This window comes from Pygocentrus nattereri, chromosome 19 (genome assembly GCF_015220715.1).
Source record: "Pygocentrus nattereri isolate fPygNat1 chromosome 19, fPygNat1.pri, whole genome shotgun sequence".
In the NCBI taxonomy this organism is placed as follows: Eukaryota; Metazoa; Chordata; class Actinopteri; order Characiformes; family Serrasalmidae; genus Pygocentrus; species Pygocentrus nattereri.
Genome location: NC_051229.1, coordinates 37,441,900 through 37,463,496, shown reverse-complemented (window position 1 = coordinate 37,463,496; position 21,597 = coordinate 37,441,900). Strand labels below are relative to the sequence as shown.

General features: G+C 41.5%; 1 protein-coding gene across 1 annotated transcript; it reads left to right on the top strand.

The window, feature by feature from the left end:
- Positions 1-512: 512 nt before the first annotated feature.
- On the top strand, positions 513-21,262 carry LOC108424030 (cytochrome P450 2G1-like). Its single transcript, XM_017691773.2, has 9 exons — positions 513-760; positions 4,448-4,610; positions 10,098-10,247; positions 10,876-11,036; positions 15,413-15,589; positions 16,452-16,593; positions 17,708-17,895; positions 18,375-18,516; positions 20,795-21,262. The coding sequence occupies exons 1-9, from the start codon at positions 593-595 to the stop codon at positions 20,974-20,976; spliced, it is 1,473 nt and encodes a 490-aa protein (XP_017547262.1). The 5' UTR covers positions 513-592; the 3' UTR covers positions 20,977-21,262.
- Positions 21,263-21,597: the final 335 nt, after the last annotated feature.

Here is a 21,597-nt window from a genome sequence, read left to right as displayed (position 1 = left end):
AATATTCCAGTAACTGAGTTAAATATGCAGAAAGCTGAGATAAATATGCCAGTGGTTGCCAGTTAATGTTAAATGTGCTGGTGGTCTCTCTGTAGTTGATTAAGATACTGTTGTTTTCATTTGATTGCTTTAAGGCTTTGCTGCCTGAAAAACAAACATAAAAATTAGCATATCTTTAAGCCCTCAGAATGACCAGTATGGCTGAATGAACTCCCTCTAAAGATAAACATCTCAACCCTGTTCACAAGTGAATGGTTCAAAAGCAGTTGATCAAAGAAAATATTTCAAAAAAGGTGGCATGTGTCTCAGCGGCTGAGAAGATTATATGAAGGTGTCCTTGCAAATGGGTCAGTGCTCCACAACTGCATGCCACAGAATTCTGCATTTGTGCTGTGTTGTTAGTTGGAGTTGGTCCAGTCACGCAGGAAGGAGGTAAAGGTGCACCTACATGTTTCACCTCTGTCCCATTCAGCCCCTCCTCCAAGCCTTTCACCCCACAGGTTATAAAACCCCTACAGTTAAACAGGCAGACCTGAGAAGCAGCAGATCAGCCCATAAAGAAGAGTGTGATCATTGTCTCTGTAGCAGAGGCATGGAGATCTCCAGCACATCTGCTTTGGTGGTCTTGGTGGTGCTGCTGTTTTTGTTGGTGAGATGGAGAAGAAAGGCTTACAATCTTCCCCCAGGGCCGCCGGCTCTGCCTCTAGTTGGCAATATCTTGACCATGGACAGCCGTGCGCCCTTTAAAACCTTCCTGAAGGTAAGAGGAAAGCGTGTATGTTTACACAGTTACTTTTGAGGAGATGAAGCAGAGTTTACTAGGCTGCACGTGTGGGAATCACATGTCTAGTCATGTGTAGAAAACTGATTACATACAGTCTTATGCAAATGCTTGGACAACTGCGGTCGGCTTGCTTGTTTTTCTGACCGGAGTGAAAATATGTGAAGACTTATTCACTTCTGCACATTTTAGTGCACAGCTACTGTTTATTAGCTGATTTAAACATATTGGAAAAACATAAAATGTGCAAAAGTTTGGTAACACTATGTATTTGTTGTGTTTAACATATAGTCGTGTGCAAAAATATGGTCAAATTCCCATATTTTGTTGATTTTCTAAGTGAAAAGAAGTTAACACATCTCTACAGAGAACACAGTCAAATGTGAAATATTTCTGCTAATTTTACTGCATATTTTCTATCTATTTGCTGAGTTTAACTTAAAATATAAAATGTCCTATTACTTTTGCACTGGCTGTATTTTATGTTGTACTATATATTTACCCCAATATGTTAAACAGCAATTGTATGTTCTCTGTAAAGGTCATGTTGACTTATTCCCACTTAGTAAATCAACAAAACATGTCATTTAACCAGACTTTGCATAATGTTTCTTTTATCAGCTTCTACTTTTAAGAATTTCATTTTTAAAAAAGCCTAGAGCTTTTTTAAACTGATAAAATTCTGAATATTGAAAGCAACAATGAGTAGTGTGTCATAGAAAAATACATTTCGAAGCTCAATCATTGCCTGCGAGTGAAACAAAAACATTGTCTTTGTTAAAAGAGGCCAATTATTACATGCAGTCTTTGGAAGTACAAAAAAAGCCATAACATTAATGTATACAGAAATTCCTGTACAAATGCCTTACTGTGACTGTGACACACACAGTGATTTTAAGCGTGGCATAACCCTAAATGAGGAATGCCATGCAGAATTCCTGCAGGGCTGCAGGATTGCGCAAGTGCACATAATACGTAAATGGTTCAATCTGATTTATTGAAAGCAGGGGCTACAGCCTGAATGGCTATAAATGAACAAGCAGTGCAATGTAAACTGTTGTGCAAACCTCTTGTAAGGAACAGTTATACGGATTTATTCTAATCTAATGTGAAACTCGGCATTGCAAATAGCAAAAAAAAGCACCATTCACTATTATGCAAAGCACAAAATAAAAATAATGAAATATTAATATCTTGCCTGCAACTATAAGCACATTTTTATGCACTATATGGCTGTTAGATCGACCCACCACCAATGGGAGGGGCAGTAGTAGGGGTTCGGTTCGGGGTTCGGAAACTGGCTTTTGGAACTTGGAACGTTACCTCACTGGCGGGGAAGGAGCCTGAGTTGGTGCGCGAGGTTGAGAGATACCGGCTAGATATAGTCGGGCTCACCTCAACACACAGCTTGGGCTCTGGGTCCAATCTCCTTGAGAGGGGCTGGACTTTATTCTTTTCTGGAGTTGCCCATGGTGAGAGGCGGCAGGCAGGTGTGGGCTTTCTCATAGCCCCTTGACTCGGGGCCTGTATGTTGGGGTTTTCTCCGGTGGATGAGAGGGTAGCTTCCCTACGCCTTACGCCTACGCCTGTCTCTGCTTATGCACCGAACAGCAGTTCAGAGTACCCAGCCTTCTTAGAGTCCTTGGGAAGGGTGCTTGAAAGTGCTCCTCCTGGAGACTCTATTGTCCTACTGGGGGACTTTAACGCTCACGTGGGCAATGACAGTGAGACCTGGAGGGGTGTGATTGGGAGGAATGGCCTCTCTGATCTGAACCCGAGTGGTGTTCAGTTTTTGGACTTCTGTGCAAACCACAGTTTGTCCATCACGAACACCATGTTTGAACACAAGGATGTCCATAAGTGCACATGGCACCAGGACACCCTAGGCCGCAGTTGAATGATTTACTTTGTAGTCGTGTCACCGGACTTGCAGCCATGTGTTTTGGACACTCGGGTAAAGAGAGGAGCTGAGCTGTCAACTGATCACCACCTGGTGGTGAGTTGGATCAGTTGCATAGCCGGCAGTAAGTCAGACTCGTTCCCAGTGAGAGCAGGACTCCGTCAAGGCTGCCCTTTGTCACCGATTCTATTCATAATTTTTATGGATAGAATTTCTAGGCGCAGTCAGGGGATGGAGGGTGTCCGGTTTGGTGACCTTAGGGTCACATTGCTGCTGTTTGCAGATGATGTGGTCCTACTGGGGACATCAGGCCGCAAACTTCAACTTTCGCTGGATCGGTTTGCAGCCGAGTGTGAAGTGGCCGGGATGAGAATCAGTACCTCTAAATTCAAGACCATGGTTCTCAGGCGGAAAAGGGTGGAGAGCCCTCTCTGGGTAGGGGATAGACTCTTGCGTCAATTGGAGGAGTTCAAGTATATTGGGGTCTTGTTCACGAGGGTACAAGGGAGCGGGAGATTGACAGGCGGATTGGTGCTGGGTCAGCAGTGATGCGGGCTCTTTACCGGTCTGTTGTGGTAAAGTAAGAGCTGAGCCATAAGGCAAGGCTCGCGATTTACCGGTCGATCTACGTTCCCACCCTCACCTATGGTCATGAGCTTTGGGTAATGACCAAAAGAATAAGATTGCGAATAAAAGCGGCCGAAATGAGTTTCCTCCGTAGGGTGTCTGGACTCTTCCTTAGAGATAGGGTGAGGAGTTCGGTCATCCGGGAGGGACTCGGAGTAGAGCCGTTGCTTCTTCACGTCGAGAGGAGCCAGCTGAGGTGGTTCGGGCATCTGGTTAGGATGCCTCCTAGACGCCTCCCTCGTGAGGTGTCACAGGCAAGTCCACCTGGGAGGAGACCCCGGGCAAGACCCAGGACACGCTGGCGTGACTATATCGCCCAGCTGGCCTGTGAGCGCCTCGGAATCCCCCTTGGAGAGCTAGTGGAAGTGGCTGGGGAAATGGAAGTCTCATTGCTTAGGATGCTGCCCCTGCGACCTGAACCCCGGAGAAGTGGAAGATAATGGATGGATGGATGGCTGTTAGAAAAACAGTGTTCTCTGAACAGCTTTTTCTATACAGGTCTGAATTTAAATCCAGGTCCTTATAGTGATACAGGTTTGTTGTATCAGTAGCCATCACTGCATGACAGTCTTGAGGATTAAGAATAATCTGTGTGAGCTGTGTGAATGTATGTTTATTATATTGGCTCTGTAGCAGAGTGGTTAAATCCCTCGTTCTGCATGTCATATTGACATCATGCACATGTTGATGCTTGTATTGTAATTTAGCCCTTTCTGTCATCACAGTGCTTAATGTTGTGTGTTTTGTAGAAACAAATAACGTAGTGATAATAAAAATATGATTAATTGCGCAGCCCTTTATAGTGAACACAGTTTGAGTCGGTCCAACCAGAAAGAAAATGTGAATATAATTTATTGCATAACTCACTAAACTCTGTAGATATATTTGAATAGGTTTGAAGTGATTCTTGGGCTTAGGGTTAAGTTTAATAGGTTAACATCTACAAAGCAACAACAGTGGATCATCAAAATAACATAGAGCCCAATGGTTCCTAATCTAAGTCGTGGAGGTGCATGATGTGCTCAACTCTTCAGATAATTATCAAGCAGTCTGAGCTGGTTTAGGGATGCTGAATCAAAGTAAAATATGTAAGGCAGGATATATTGGTTCATGCTGGTGATGTCTATGTCTTTCAACAGTGGAGTAAGACCTATGGGCCTGTGATGACAACATACTTGGGAGCCCAGAGAACGGTGGTCTTGGTGGGCTATGAGACAGTCAAGGAGGCACTTGTAGACAATGCGGACAACTTCGTAGGCAGAGCCCCTGTTCCTTTCATTCAAAGAGTTTTGAAAGGCTACGGTAAGTCTGACAGTCCCTAGCCTGGCACCATTACATTCACTGATAAAACACACACTAACACACCACCACCACGTCAATGTCACTGCAGTGCTGAGAATGATCCACCACCCAAATAGTACCTGCTCTATGAGGGTCCATGGGGGTCATGATCACTGAAAAACAGGGTAAAAGGGGGGTATCAAAGTATCAGAGAAACAGATGGACTACAGTCTGTAACTACAACTACAGAGTGCACCTATATAGTAAGTGGAGCTGATAAAATGGACAATGAGTGTAGAAGCAAGGAGGTAGTCATGATGTTATCCCTGATCGGTATATATATATATATATATATATATATATATATATATATTTACATATATACTCACTTGCCACTTTATTAGGTACTAGTAAAAGTTTGGACCCCATTTTGCCTTCAGAACTGCCTTAATTCTTCATGTCAGACTTTCAACGAGGCATTGGAAACATTCCTCAGAGATTTTGGTTGGTTATTTGAGTTACTGCTGCCTTTCTATCATCTCAAACCAGTCTGCCCATTCTCCTCTGACCTCTCACATCAACAAGGCATTTTTGTCCACAACTGACCGCTCACTGGATATTTCCTCTTTTTCTGACCGTTCTCTGTGAACCCTAGAGATGGTTGAGCGTGAAAATCCCAGCAGATCAGCAGTTTCTGAAATACTCAGACCAGCCCGTCTGGCACCAACAACCACGCCACGTTCAAAGTCACTAACATCACCTTTCTTCCCCGTTCTGATGCTCGGTCTGCACTTCAGCAAGTCGTCTTGACCACCTCTACATGACTAATTGCATTGAGTTGTGGCCGTGTGATTGGCTGATTAACTATTTGTGTTAACAAGCAACTGAACAGTACCTAATAAAGTGGCCGGTGAGTGTGTGTATGTGTATGTGTGTGTGTGTGTATATATATATATATATATATATAGTGCAAGCAATTAGCACAAAAAACCTTGGAAAAGCAGCGAAGATCTGCCCCAGACAGCAGCATATATTGGCCCACTAGCTTGAGAAGGTTGGCTGCCCGCTGACTGTTTGCCACTGCTTGTCCACTTTTGGACTACCCAGATTACTGTCCTGCATACAAGCTCTAACTAGTTTTTAATCTGATTTTAATGCACAGGGACTTTAGAAAATAAACTAAGACAAATATTACAAACAAAATAATGACCAGGACCGATATAAAATAATTTTATGGAAATGTTGTTGCTGACACTGAGCTAGATTAAAATGGTCTAGTAAGCAAATTTAAGTATAACTAAAAAGTATAACTAAAAAAGGAAAGAAATAAAAAGGAGTAAATTGGACTGTGAGTGGATAATAAGTGATGATAAATGGAATTTTGTCTAACACTGCTTAATCACTGATTAAGTCGCCCAGAAAATGCTGAGCAAAATGCCAGACGACAACCATCTTTGCCTTCAGTGGGCCAACAGTGGGCTACTATCATCTTGCTATCAGGGTTGTTTAAAACAGAACAAAGCTTTTTATGCTCAGCTCTGTACATTTATGCTGGTTTTGGCAGTGTCAGCAGGGTTGCCAACTTTCTCGGTTTTGGCGTGAGACTCACGTTTTTGGATCTTTTCTTACACTTTCAAAGAAATCTCAAGTCATCAAACAACACAATGTGCTAAGAAGAAACTTGCATCATGACTATTTTATGTTCTTTCTGCATGATGACATCCACTTGGTTCATGTTGTAGCCCAGGGGTGTCCAATCTTATCCACAGAGGGCGGGTGTAGCTGCAGATTTTCACTCCAAACAAACCATAGCACAACTGACTCCACGTGTTTAAACAGGTGGTCTTAGTCTTCAAATATTTCAACAGGTGACCTCGTGCTTTGTTGGAATTAAAACCTGCAGGCACACCGGCCCTCTGTGGACAAGTTTGGATATGTTTGTTGTAGTTTGAAAACCTGGAAAAAAAAACAGGCAATGGGGCAGTTCACAGCAAACCCAGCTCACAACACATCCGTGCAAGATATTTCGATTGAATGGCTTGATTCAGGTTTGTCTTGGGCTGCGTTAGAGGAGCAGCTTTGGTCCATGAATAGGTCATTCTTTCGATTTGTTCATCTCTTCTTAAATCCTCCTTTAAAGCCCCTTCATAGAACACGATGCTCATATGTTTCATATCTAAATGCTCCATTATCTTCATCCACTACTTTCCAAAACTTCTGCAAACCGATGCGGACTGAATGAAGAATGAAGGGTTTCTGTCATGACGGTCAGTCCTTAGTGATTTCCTGAGTGCCCATTGGTCACTTTCACACAGAATGCAGACACACACACGAATCCACCAGCTCCATGCAGTGAGACGCAGACGACGTGAATCTCAGCCCCTCTTCACAGGCTCATAACTCCGGATGTGAGTCTTGTGTGATTTTGTGATAAGATGGAGTGGAAAGGGCAGCATATTCAGGAAATGTTCGTATTATTATCTGTATTATTGCAAAGATAGAGAAACAGATATAGGAACATCAAATTTGATACACAGGTGACTTCATGGACCCCAGAGAGTTTAGAACCATGAGTTTATGTGCTAATGACTACACGCTGTGGTTCAAATTAATGTTTTAAATAGTGGATATGCACTCCAGTCTCACTCCAACAACCTGAAAATCTCACTCCAGTCACCTCACACAGCTGGCAACCCTGGTATTCTCCTGACTGCTTGCTAGCGTTAGCTGCTTTCAAGAGCATTTTTAGGAAATCCCGCTTAAGCCACAGCCACATCAGGTGGTCGACCAGCTATTTCCTTCGTCGACGTTTAGCACAACCAGGCGAGGATGTGCGGCCTTGATGTGATAAGGTTTTTGGAGGGAATGCATAGTTCAGTTCACTATTTTTTAAACTGTGAGAGACAAGCAGCAGCAGCTCTTCTATTTGTTTATTACATTCTACAACTTGAACTCTTTTCATTAACTCATCCTTCCAAAATGCTGGTTAAAGTTCACCTAGATGAACTTCCCTGAAGCGAATTCTATGCAGTGTATGTAATGTTTTTGAATATATGTGCAGTGAATCATCGCCTTGAAATCAAGTTATTCACATCGTCTTATTCTGTGACAACGTCTTAACTTGTGAAGTGTTTTTTCATTTCTGTCCATTTTTGGACTTTTTATCTAGAAAACAAAAAGTATCTGTAGCCATGGTCAAATTCTATAAGGTTCTCTCTGTGAACCAATCCGCACTTCAAATACACACAAGAGGACAAATAAGGTTCTTCTTCTTCTTTGTTGATGGTTCTGATATATGAAACGTGTTGCTGAAACACATTCTGTTTTCTTACAGCTTAAATAAAATGTCTTAAATAAAAAAAATATTAAGCTTTAGAAGTAATTACATAGTAAACATTTGAACTGACCAGTCTTAATTACAGCAGAAACATTCATTTCATTCATTCATCCATCTTTTCTTTTTCTTCTTTTTCTCACAATAAGACATTTTGGCTCATTAGAGTCGCATTTCTGATATAAAACTAAACCTCATTCTGTCTTCAACTAAACTGAAGGAAACTTAAACTAATGGTTCCTAGAACTGACCTCTGCACTGGACACAATATTTAGCACTGACCTTTATACTTAATCTGCAATGCTTTTTTGAATAACAAAAAGATGATTTGTCATAAAACAAGGAATAAATGTCATAGAAATAAGTAGAAAACAAAAATGACATAAAAATGTTACAGAAAGAATTAAATTTAACTTTCTGAAACATGCAGTTTGTCTGTTACAGTAAAAAGTAAACTATTTATGTTCCTAGAAAATTGATGCTTCTATTCAAGGCTTGCCAGCCAGAGCCATAAAACACAAAGCAGAAGTAAGTTCTCAGGATTAGAAGGTTCTATCTGCATTTGAGGTGTTCCAAAAAATTATTTACAAATATGATAAGATTTTTATATTTTACATTTAGAATAAATTTAGGGTCATTTTCATGTATGAAAGAGACATGTTCACATTTGAATTAGAGCTGAGACTGCGAGCCATTCCTGACCTCACAAATGCGCTTCTGGAAGAACAGTTAAAAATTCCCATAAACACACTCCTAACCCTTGTGGAAAGCCCTCCCAGAAGAGTTGAGGCTGTTATAGCTGCAAAGGGTGAGCTGACATCATATTAAACCCTATGGATTAAAAATGGAATGTCACTCAAGTTCATATGCGTGTGAAGCCAGACAAGCAAATACTATTCGAAATATAGTGTGTATATATATATATATATATATATATATATATATACAGGTGCACTTTGTAGTTCTACAGTTACAGACTGTAGTCCATCTGTTTCTCTGATACTTTGTTAGCCCCCTTTTACCCTGTTCTTCAGTGGTCAGGACCCCGATGGACCCTCACAGAGCAGATACTATTTGGGTGGTGGATCATTCTCAGCACTGCAGTAACACTGACGTGGTGGTGATGTGTTAGTGTGTGTTGTGCTGGTATGAGTAGATCAGACACAGCAGTGCTGCTGGAATTTTTAAACCTTGAGTCCACTCACTGTCCACTCTATTAGACACTCCTACCTTGTCGGTCCACCTAGATGTGAAGTCAGAGACGATAGCTTATCTGCTGCTGCACAGTTTGTGTTGGTCATCCTCTAGTCCTTCATCAGTGGACTATTCTCAGTCCAGCAGTGACATTGAGGTGGTTAAAGCATTGCTGTTTCTGATACACTAGTACCACACTTACAATGTCAGCGTCTCTGCAGTGCTGAGAGTTAACCAATAATACCTGCTTTGTGGTGGTCTGTCCGGGTCCTGAGCATTGACGAATGATGTGAAAGGGGACTAAAAAAGTATGCAGAGAAAAAGATCAGCTACAGATCTCAACTGCAGAGCTACCTGATTCAATAGAAAAGTAAATACAAGGTAGCATTACCTGATAAAATGGCCAGTAAGTGTAAACATATAATCAAGTTGTTGGTCATCCTCTAGTCCTTCATCAGTGGTCACAGGACTCTGCCCACAGGACGCTGTTAGCTGGATATTTTTGGTTGGTGGACTCTTCTCAGTCCAGCAGTGACACTGAGATGTTTAAAAACTCCAGCAGCACTGCTGTGTGATCCACTCAGACCAGCACAACACACACTAACACACCACCACCACATCAGTGTTACTGCAGTGCTGAGAATGGGAGGTGGTCATAATGTTATTCCTGATCGTGTATATATTTATAAATAAAAATATCTCACAAGACTGACATATATTTTGAAAATATGTGGAAATCTATTTCCTTTGTATATGAGACTTGGGAATATCATTTTCTTTGTTATTTATTTTATAGCACTAATACTTTTTAAGCTAACAATAATGTTTTAGCTTAAAGACTATAAACACAGTAAAAGTACAGAGTTAATGATCAACAATGGAGGAAGGAACTTTTTATATTAAGTATAAACTATTAAGAGATTTCTGCTGAATGTGGAGCTTTTCAGTATGAATTTGAACTCCTTCTGTGTCTCTCTCAGGCCTGACTATCAGTAATGGTGAACGCTGGCGTCAGCTCCGGAGGTTCACTCTCACCACCCTGAGAGATTTTGGGATGGGCCGTAAGAGGATGGAGGGATGGATTCAAGAGGAGAGCAAACACCTCCTGGATACCTTCAGAGAAACCAAGTGTGAGTCAATTAATTTCAGCTGTAAGAAACCAACCGAGTAAATGATTCAGGTTTTGTTGACTTCTGCTGGCATGCACTGGTGTCTTGAAGAAAAACAGGAGTGGAGACTCGAGGAAAAAGAAGTTTCCCAACTGAGCAAGTCTGACTAAGCTTACAAAAACCATGAACTTATAGTCACCCAGGTAACCCACACCCTCTAGTTGTCTCTTTGTGTAAACGACCCAGAAACCCCCCTATTTGATGGGCAGCTGCTTCTACCTTTGTAATTAAAATAGAGGTGTTGAGACCCACCTAGGTATTTACAGTCTCCCCCATCTAGAAGCCAGGATGTCTCCAAGATATCACTTCAGCAAATGGCATTGCTAGATTGGCCAGCTATAGATAACCAGATGTGAAATTGGTTAACCATTTGAGGTTGTTACATGACAAAGGACCTGCTCTCCACAACGCCCACACATCACCCAATAGAGACGTACAAACTGCAAACGAGATTAACACAAAGGCAGAGAAACAGAAGTTACAAAGTTAATAAAAGCAAATAAAGTAAAAATAATATTTAACAGTTTCATAGATTAAATTATGTTGAAAAATGCCTGGAAGCTGAAGTTTTGAATTTTAAATCCTGCAGCTGCTCCATTTGACCCCACGTTCTACCTGAGTCGAACCGTGTCCAATGTGATCTGTGCGCTGGTGTTTGGTCAGCGCTTCAGCTATGATGACAACAACTTCCTCCACCTTCTCCAGGTCATCTCTGGGGTTCTGCGATTTGGCAGCAGCTCGTGGGGACAGGTGAGAAAACAGGAAGCGATGATTCTTCCATGATTTTCCAAAAACAACTCTGTATCATGTTCATAAAAATATGGTTCAAGTTAGTAACAATGTAAAAATATGGTTCCCAGACAAATATTTAATGTTTTCAATTTCTTGATGACTCTTTTGTAAACTGTCATGTTTCATTGCTCAGCAAAACCTGAGCTGTTATATGACTTTATTCTACTCGTTATGCTGTCGGAACAAAACCTCTTATCTCCAAAGTGGGAACTTTACAGGAGAAGGTAAAAAAAACATTCTTTAATTTTAATGGAAGTCAATGGAACTAGAATTTTTTCAAAGTAATTTTGGGCCGTTTCCTTTGTTCCTTTCAACATGAAATCAATCAGTCAATCAATAAATCAATCAATCAAGAGTTATTTAAACCCGAAGTATATTGAGGGAGACCCTCATTTCAATGTAGCCAAGCCAATACAGAGATCAGGGATTGAGACTGATTTAAATGGTAAAAACATAATGTGCTAAAAAGTAATAATAATTACAGCAGTGAATAAAATCAATAAACCACAAAAAAGTAGATAAGATAAAATAAGGATGCATAAAAAATATTTAATAAATACAATAATAAAATAAAAATTATGGCTTTTTTAAAAAGTATGTCAAAAACTGAAAAATATGTAATATTTTAATTTATATAATGCTTTTTCAGCTTTCTTATTATTGTGCATTGCGTTTTGTACTAGGGCAATAACTCAGTCACATAAACAAGCGAGGGGCGTAACCACAGAGTAAATACACAGGTAGACTTAGCTAAAACGGCAAATCTGAGAATCAGTAGCAAGAACATTAACAGGATAGCTAGAAAATAAGAATATGGCTCAGTATGTTTATTTGTCATTTGCACAACATGTGAGGACATTCATGCATTGAAATTCTTGTGGTGAGACTCAGATAATCACTCTGAAGGAAGTAAACACAGTAAAAATAAAAATACAAGAAAATACTGAAACTGAAATACACTATATTTCGAAAAGTATTGGCTCGTCTGCCTTCACATACATATGAACTTGAGTGACATCCCATTCTTAATACATCAGGTTTAATATGATGTCGGCCCACCCTTTGCAGCTATAACAGCTTCAACTTCTGGGAAAGATTTCCACAAGGTTCAGGAGTGTGTTTGTGGGAATTTTTGACCATTCTTCAAGAAGCGCATTTGGGCGGTCAGACACTGATGTTGGACGAGAAGGTCTGGCTCGCAGTCCAGTGTCCAGTGGCGGCGCTTTACACCACTGCATTCCACGCTTTGCATTGTGCTTGGTGATGTAAGGCTTGGATGCAGATGCTCGGCCATGGAAACCCATTCCATGAAGCTCTCTATGCTGTTCTTGAGCTGATCTGAAGGCCACATAAAGTTTGGAGGTCTGTAGTGATTGATTCTGCAGAAAGTTGGTGACCTCTGTGCACTATGCCCCTCAGCATCCGCTGACCCCGCTCTGTCATTTTACGTGGCCGACCACTTCGTGGCTGAGTTGCTGTCGTTCCCAATCGCTTCCACTTTGTTATAATCCCACTGACAGTGGACTGTGGAATATTTAGTAGTGAGGAAATTTCACGACTGGACTTGCTGCCCAGGTGGCGTCCGATCACGGTACCACGCTGGAATTCACTGAGCTCCTGAGAGCGACCCATTCTTTCACTAATGTCTGTAGAAGCAGTCTGCAGGCCTAGGGGCTCGGCTTTATACACCTGTGGCCGTGGAAGTGATTGGAAAACCTGAATTCAATGATTTGGGTGGGTGACTGAATACTTTTGGCAATATAGTGTATATTGTAAATTGACTTTTTGGGGAGGAATTCTTTGTGGTAAAGGTACACATGCATTAAATTAGAAATAATTTCTTAAATGAGAATTCAAAACTTATGTGATGATATTTTTGCTGTCATTACATAAAGCATATTTATCACTGAAAGTCACTTTGAAGGACAATGTCACTCAGGGACATGGGAAGTGGACTTCAAGACTGCAACTGTTAAAAATAATAATACTAGGGAAATAATAATTTGAATGTAGTAAAGACCCATGTGTGCTCGTTTTAAAGTGCCGTTTTTAATTTTACATTTTGTTTATGTATTTTTTTAAATCTGCAGGAGCTGCATCGTTTATATACATATATATTTTCCTTACAGTGAGCTGAAAATTGCAGGTTGAGGAACAAAGAGAGAAAGTCTATTGAGAGATAAAGGCTAGTTGTGAGCCTCAAAGTGCTCTATGGCCTAATATTGTAAAAAAAAAGTAACAACAAAAAAATCTAAGGTAATAATGACGTTTCATCAACCCTTACGTCTTCCACTCTGTGTGAGCTCAGTGTAGAAACCCACAGTGTGAATGAGGGTGTGACACATATCAACAATCTGACTGGTCAGTGTTCAGGTCATTTGCATAAAGTTCGTCAAGGACGATGATGCATGTCAGTGATTTGATGTGTCATTTATATGTATGTATTGTCATCTTTTGCATCTTTATAGCACTGATTGACACATTCTGGTCTGAATTAGCAAAGTTAGCAAAATAAATAAATAAATAAATAAATAAATAAGGCAAGTCATTTTCCAGGATGTCATGTCCGCGTCACATATATGCTGCTTAAAATTACAGCAAATCTGTGGACCAGCTGTGTTTATGTCATTTGTACTTATCTTTTTGCCAATGCTTATTCAAAATATACCAAAACTTCAAAATTCAAAAATAATTCTAAATAAAAATAAATTAAGCTTTTTTTTAAAAACATCGCTTATTTGTTGGCCGGCGCGGTGGGTAGCGCTGGTGCCTCACAGCAAGAAGGGCCTGAGTTCGATTCCCCGGCCGGGTGACCGGGGTTCTCTCTGTGTGGAGTTTGCATGTTCTCCCCGTGTCTGCGTGGGGTTCCTCTGGGTCCTCCGGTTTCCTCCCACAGTCCAAAGACATGCAGTCAGGCCAATTGAACATACTAAATTGCCCCTAGGTGTGAATGTGTATGAATGTCTGTCTGTCTGCCCTGCAATGGACTGGCGACCGGTCCAGGGCGTATCCTGCCTTCCACCCGATGACCGCTGGGGTGGGCTCCAGCTCCCCCCGTGACCCTGAGGGAAAGAGTGGCTTAGAAGATGTGTGTGTGCGTGTGTGCATGTGCTTATTTGTTTGAACTAGATACCAGGCATTTTTTTCTTGTACCTTGTACTCTGTTGCCCAGAGATTGTTGTTGGGGGTCAGAATGCACTCTATGTTGCAATGCATGCTGGGGACTGTAGTGCATCTCAGGGTGAAACAGGCTAATAATAATAGAGAATTAAAATAATTTCGTGGGCCAAATAGGACTGAGACTGGGTCTTGTGTTTGACACATGGGCTGTAGACACTAAAGAGAGGAGCTCCCTCAGGCTCATCTGACTCCTTCACCTCCTTCACCAGGGGGAGGCTTCATGGTGTTCTGACAGACCCACAAGCAAGACCCCAACCAACAAACCTAAAACAAACACTTAAATTTCTTTCTTAAGAAGCCGCTTAAAAGTAGGAACATAATTCAAATAGCTCTTAAAACTCAAATGAAATCAAATACAATAGCAAGAGGATAGTAGGCCACTATTAGTCATTAAGCAAAGCTGGTGGTCCACTGGTGTTTTGTTCTGCATTTTCTGGGTGGCCCACAGATGTTCAAGCAAAGTATCAGACAAAATCCCACTTATCAGCGCTCATTTTCCACTCACAGTCCAATTTGCTTCTTTTTCCTTCTGTCCCTTTTTTGTTATACGTTGTAAATTAGTTTAGTAAATCATTTTAATCCAGCATTTTCTGTAAAGTCATTTTCTATCAGGCCGAGTCATTATTTTGTTCTCTCAGTTGTGATATTTATCTCAGTTTATTTTCTAAAATAAAAGTGAAAATCTGTTTGGGGGGAAATTAAAAACTAGTTAGAGCTTGTATGCAGGACAATAATCTGGGTGGTCTGATGGTTGACCAGCAGTGGCAAACAGTCGGATCTGCTTGGAATCTGGAATCAAATGAAGCCGCAATTAGCATTAGCACTTAGCAACACTGCTAACAACCAAACTTACATCACCAAATGTCTCCAGTTCAGTAAAAATGCCAACCGAAAGGGATCAAAGTTTCCTGAATGAGCACCTGTTTTTTTCATTTGCATTAAATCGCTTGTGATTTGCACAGAAAGCTGATGCCCAGTAAAAAAATAGTTAATTGAACTTCAAATAAAAAAACAAATGTAAAACACAAAACATTCTTCTGCTGACTTAATATTAAGATCAATAAACTCTAAAATTTGCTCACTGTTAACTGAAACACTGCATTTTTTAAAACATTGAACACAAAGAAACTAATTAAACTCCTCCCATCTCACAGTTGTACAATATCTTCCCGTGGCTGATTGACCTCCTCCCGGGCAAACATGTGAACATCTTCAAGGACTTGGAGGCGCTTCGGGTCTTCGCTATGAGCAAAGTAGAAAAGCACAAGGAGAATCTGGACCCCGACAGCCCTCGAGACTTCATCGACTGCTTCCTCATCCGACTCAACCAGGTAAACAAGGCCTGATCCGCAGTTACTGCTATAGTAGCTCCTGCTTGTGTTGCTCCTGAAACACCTAAAGCAAAATCTTTCTGGAGGACCAGTGTTTCCCACCTAACTTAGAACAATATAAAAGTCACTTAACGGTATTCAAACATTTCACAAAGCTGTGACCAACAAGCACTGGATGCCTTTAAACTCTAGAAAGTGTCTTCTGAAATGAAAGGTATTAATAGTGAGTTTGTCTCCCTTCACCCTCTGGGAAGTCTTTATACTAGATGTTGAACATTGCTGTGAGGATCTGATTGAGCATTAGTGAGGTCAGGCACTGCTGTTGGATGGTCAGTTCTGGATCACTCCAACTCATCCCAAAGGTATTGGATGGAGCTCCATCACTCCAGAGAACGCAGTTCCATGGCTCCACAGTCCAATGCTGCTCTTACTTACAACACCATTTCCAAAAAAGTTGGGACACTGTGCAGAATGTAAATAAAAATAAGATGAAATGAAATAAAATAATTAAAAACAAAGTAAAATACTACAAAGACAACAAATCAAATGATTTGCACATCATTGCATTTTGTTTTTATTTAGGTTTTTGCACAGCGTCCCATTTGGTCCTACCATAATGTCATATTATCAATTCATTCACAGTACATATTTAATAAGAAGGCAATAAGAGTATTAAATGGTAAGAATAATTATTTAAAGAGTAGGTGAAGTTTTAGAACAGATCATTTGATGTAACATCAAGTTATATAATCCCGAAAACTCGTAAGGGTTGTTTTGACCGGAAATTAAATGAAGAGTGATGTCAGACTTCTACACAGTGCTTTATGAATATGTATGTATGTGTTTTATTTTTTTTCAACAGGAGAAGGGCATTTCCAATTCAGAGTTCCACTATGAAAATATGATAGCTACTGTCCAAAATTTATTCCTGGCTGGGACCGAGACCACCAGCACTACTATCAGATATGCTCTGATGTTACTGATCAGGCACCCTGAAATACAAGGTAAGGTACTAATTACCACCAAGACTTTAAACACACACACACACACGTTTTTTAAAAATGCTTTCCCACGTTTCATGTCACTACTGGAAACCAATACCCACCTGTCAAGCAGAAATAGAGAAACATCCTCATTGCTTTCATGCCTTTCAACTCTCGATGAAGCTGAAGTCGGCTACTTATTCATCAGCTTCTTCTTTGAATTTTCACCGTTCCACCTTAAATGGTGCAGCAGTAATATTCTGCCTCAGCCTAGCCTAAACATTGAAGTAACCAGAGCCTACGCAACCAGCACAGCTAACAGGACAAAACCGTCCTCCTGCTTCACAGGCTAAAAAGGCGAAAAGGCCTGATATACGATTGCTTTTTAGTTCTACAGTTTTTTTTAATCTTCATCCCCTGCCAACGCTGTAGGTCGTGAAATTAATATGCTAAGCTAATATTAGTGCTTGGATGGTCAAGTTGCTAATAGAATCGAATACTCAAAGCTTAGAGGACAACCAGTGTTTACAGCTGACAAGGCTGAAGTTGGCCTTCTATTTGCCAGCTTCTTGTTGGAATTTTCCCATTGCATCTTAAACGGTGCAGCCTTTACATTCTGGCACCTCAGGCAAAATATGGCTCATGTGTTTCATGTCACTGATCAGCTCTCAGGATTGCTATGTTATCGGCTGATCGTTGGTCACATATTTGGGCTGAAAATCAGCCGATACTGATACATAGCTGATCAAAGATTCTATCTCTAACACCCTCAGCTGCATATAGGGACTGAAATGGCAGAAGCTGAAGTCTGTAAATTTCAGGGTGTAGTTTTTGAATTCAGAACCATCTGTGTTTGCATGCTGTGGAACTAGACCTCCGCATTTAACCCATTCATGCAGTGAAACACCCACATACACTCTAGTGAACACACACGCTAGGGGGAGGTGAGCATACTAGCCCGGAGCGGTGGGCAGCCCTGTCCATGGCACCCAGGGTGCAGTTGGGGGTTAGGTACCTTGCTCAAGGGCACTTCGGTCATGGACTGTCAGCCAAAGGGATCGAACCAGCGACCTTCCGGGTTGGTTCCCTAACCTCCAGCCCACCACTCATAACAACATGTCTGTTCTCCTCTCAGAGCGCATGCAGAAAGAAATTGACACTGTGATTGGACAAGAGAGAAGCCCCACAATGGACGACAGGAAGTCCCTCCCATTCACAGATGCAGTGATCCACGAGGTGCAGCGCTACGTGGACCTCGTACCCCTCAATCTTCCACATTATGCCTTACGGGACATCACATTTAGAGGATACACTATTCCCAAGGTAAACAATAACAACTCCCTCAAAAACGCACTTTTATGCCACCGTGTTTTCACACTGTTCTACAGTGGTCAGGACCCCCATGGACCCTCACATAGCAGGTACTATTTGGGTGGTGGATCATCCTCAGCACCGCAATAACACTGACGTGGTGGTGGCATGTTAGTGTGTGTTGTGCTGGTATGAGTGGATCAGACACAGCAGTGCTGCTAGCTAAACCTGTCAACAGGAAAGGGAAGTCTGTGTCACCCGAAATCTATTAGCCATTTACCTCCTGTGCAAAACTACGGAATGAAACCACAAACACCAAACATGCTTGTTGAACACGTCTGAGCTACAGGGGGAAATTAGGAAACTCAACGTTTACTGTCTCAGTGTTTACGTGCTGTACCTGTGACAGTAAACCGAAAACACCAAACGTTGTTGGTTTTGGAAAGCATTTGATAAACCTTCTAGAACTTTTATTGATCTCACTCCTGCAGGACACAGTGATTCTCCCCATGCTGCACTCGGTTCTGAGGGATGAGGCACACTGGGACAGCCCCTGGACTTTTAACCCCAATCACTTCCTGGACACCAACGGCAACTTTAAGAAGAACCCAGCATTCCTGCCCTTTTCTGCAGGTAAACACAACAGATAATCTGTCAGATGTACAACACAAAGTTATTAACGCAGGAAACCCCTCCGCACCTCTGGACACGCCCACACAGGCTCTTCAGCAGACCCTTTGATCTGTTTACTCTGTTTGGTGCTGAAAAACACTTAGATAATCATTAACGTAGCACGTCGAAGGCGTATGAGGTCTGTGCTCTGAAACCTGACCAGCATACACTATTGCTCGAAATGTTCTCAGTGCAGGTGTAAGAATGATTTAGGAGACTATTGTGGAGCTTTTGTGCAAAACTGCAATTTGTAAATCATTTTACAAATCCACACATAAATGGTTCTTCAAGGGTTCTTAACTAAAGGTAAAGGATCTATTTAGAACTGTGAGTTCTATATAAAACCATGCCATGCCATGCTTAGATGGTTCTTTGCATGGTGAAAAGGTTCTTCAGACTGAATGAAAATAGACAAGTTTGACAGTGTAATGACAGCAGAACCCATTTTTGGTGCTACATAGACAAGCTTGACAGTGTAACGACAGCAGAACCCATTTTTGGTGCTACATAGACAGGCTTGACAGTGTAACGACAGCAGAACCCATTTTTGGTGCTACATAGACAGGCTTGACAGTGTAACGACAGCAGAACCCATTTTTGGTGCTACATAGACAGGCTTGACAGTGTAACGACAGCAGAACCCATTTTTGGTGCTACATAGACAAGCTTGACAGTGTAACGACAGCAGAACCCATTTTTGGTGCTACATAGACAGGCTTGACAGTGTAACGACAGCAGAACCCATTTTTGGTGCTACATAGACAGGCTTGACAGTGTAACGACAGCAGAACCCATTTTTGGTGCTACATAGACAGGCTTGACAGTGTAACGACAGCAGAACCCATTTTTGGTGCTACATAGACAAGCTTGACAGTGTAACGACAGCAGAACCCATTTTTGGTGCTACATAGACAGGCTTGACAGTGTAACGACAGCAGAACCCATTTTTGGTGCTACATAGACAGGCTTGACAGTGTAATGACCGCAGAACCCATTTTTGGTGCTACATAGACAAGCTTGACAGTGTAACGACAGCAGAACCCATTTTTGGTGCTACATAGACAGGCTTGACAGTGTAACGACAGCAGAACCCATTTTTGGTGCTACATAGACAGGCTTGACAGTGTAACGACAGCAGAACCCATTTTTGGTGCTACATAGACAGGCTTGACAGTGTAATGACCGCAGAACCCATTTTTGGTGCTACATAGACAAGCTTGACAGTGTAACGACAGCAGAACCCATTTTTGGTGCTATATAGACAGGCTTGACAGTGTAACGACAGCAGAACCCATTTTTGGTGCTACATAGACAGGCTTGACAGTGTAACGACAGCAGAACCCATTTTGGTGCCATATACAACACATTCTCCATCAACCTCAAGAATCATTTCACCATGAAAAGAACGATGGAAGCATGGTTCTTTAATTGTTCATGGTTCTATATAGGACCATTATCTATACCCTTGAAGAACAATCTTTTTGATTTGTTATGGTTGCGATGTCAAGCATGTGAACCATTTTGGTGCTATATAGAACCATCATCAAAAAGGCTCTTTATAGAACCATATATAACACATTCTCCATCAGTCTCAAGAGCCATTTCACCATGCAAGGAACCATCTAAGCATTAAACGACCCTACATAGAACTCGACGTTCTAAAAAGAACCTTTACTTTAGTGAACAATTTAAGTGTGTATTAGTAAACCTATATATGAATTTCAGTATGGCACAATAGGTTCATCATTGTCCTGAATATATACAGTATCTCATATAAGTGAGTGCACCCCTCACATTTCTGCCTATATTTTATTCTATCTTTTCATGGGACGACACTATAGAAATGAAACTTGGATGTAAGTTAAAGTGGTCAGTGTGCAGCTCGTATAGCAGTGCAGATTTACTGTCCTCTGAAAAGAACAACACACAGACATTAATGTCCAAGTAGCTGGTGCACATGCACATTTTTGGCTGTTCTAGATTAAACGTGGACATTGGAAGCTTGTAAAAGACTCTCGGTATCTTTTATCTGAAGCTTATTACAGACATTCACATATATTTTAGTATGAATTGATCAGTTTCACAGTGACTCTTTCAGTAAAGAGTCATAGCCTAGTATTTTTTAGCTCCCAGAAAGCATCAGGCCTTCTCTGAAGACCTAGAAGGCCCTGAACACTACATCACAGACATTTTAATAATGACGCTCGCACTGACCACGTCTCTGTCCCTCCTCCTGCAGGTAAGCGGTCCTGTGTGGGCGAGTCTCTGGCTCGAATGGAGCTGTTTATATTCCTTGTGTCTCTACTCCAGCATTTCACCTTCAGCTGCCCTGGTGGGCCAGCCAGCATGGACACCAGTCCTGAAGTCAGCGGCTTTGCCAACCTGCCCCGCAAATACCATCTCATCGCCACCCCCCGCTGAACAAGGACAGTACTGCGGGCTGCGAGGGCCACAAGAACATTCCACCCAGACTGAATCTCATTATAATGTACTTTTCAATTCACACAGTTAAATGGAAGATGCACGTACCCTCTAATTTTATCTGAAGTGCATCCCAGCTCTCCCGCTGAGCATATAATGTGTAAGAAGGCCCATTCATGGAGAAAATTGCTTTAGGGTCTTGATCATATCAGTGGATTGTATGTACACCACTTTTTTATTTCAGTTCTGGTTTCTGCATCTGAATAAACCAGTGACCTCAAAGAGACCTCAAGTATAACCTTGAAGACGTTCAGGTTAAGGTTCAGAGAGTAAACATCCACCCCTGGGGATCTCCACACTTGTTTAGCCTCTTCAACTCCTTGAGACCACTGGTGGTCCAAAATGCACTATTTCATAAACTACATTCAGAAGCTGGGCGTCGTGTGAGGCTGTAGCTCTTCTCTCCAGTCTAATAGACGGTGATGTCATTTTAAACCCTTATAATAAAAGAAGCTGAACTCAGTTTGTTTTTCTACTGAAAGTCGACCCGTTTTTCCCCAAATCTGGGCTCTAAACTATAAACAGACGGCGTCTCTTCAGTGATCTGCTCTGGAAACATCA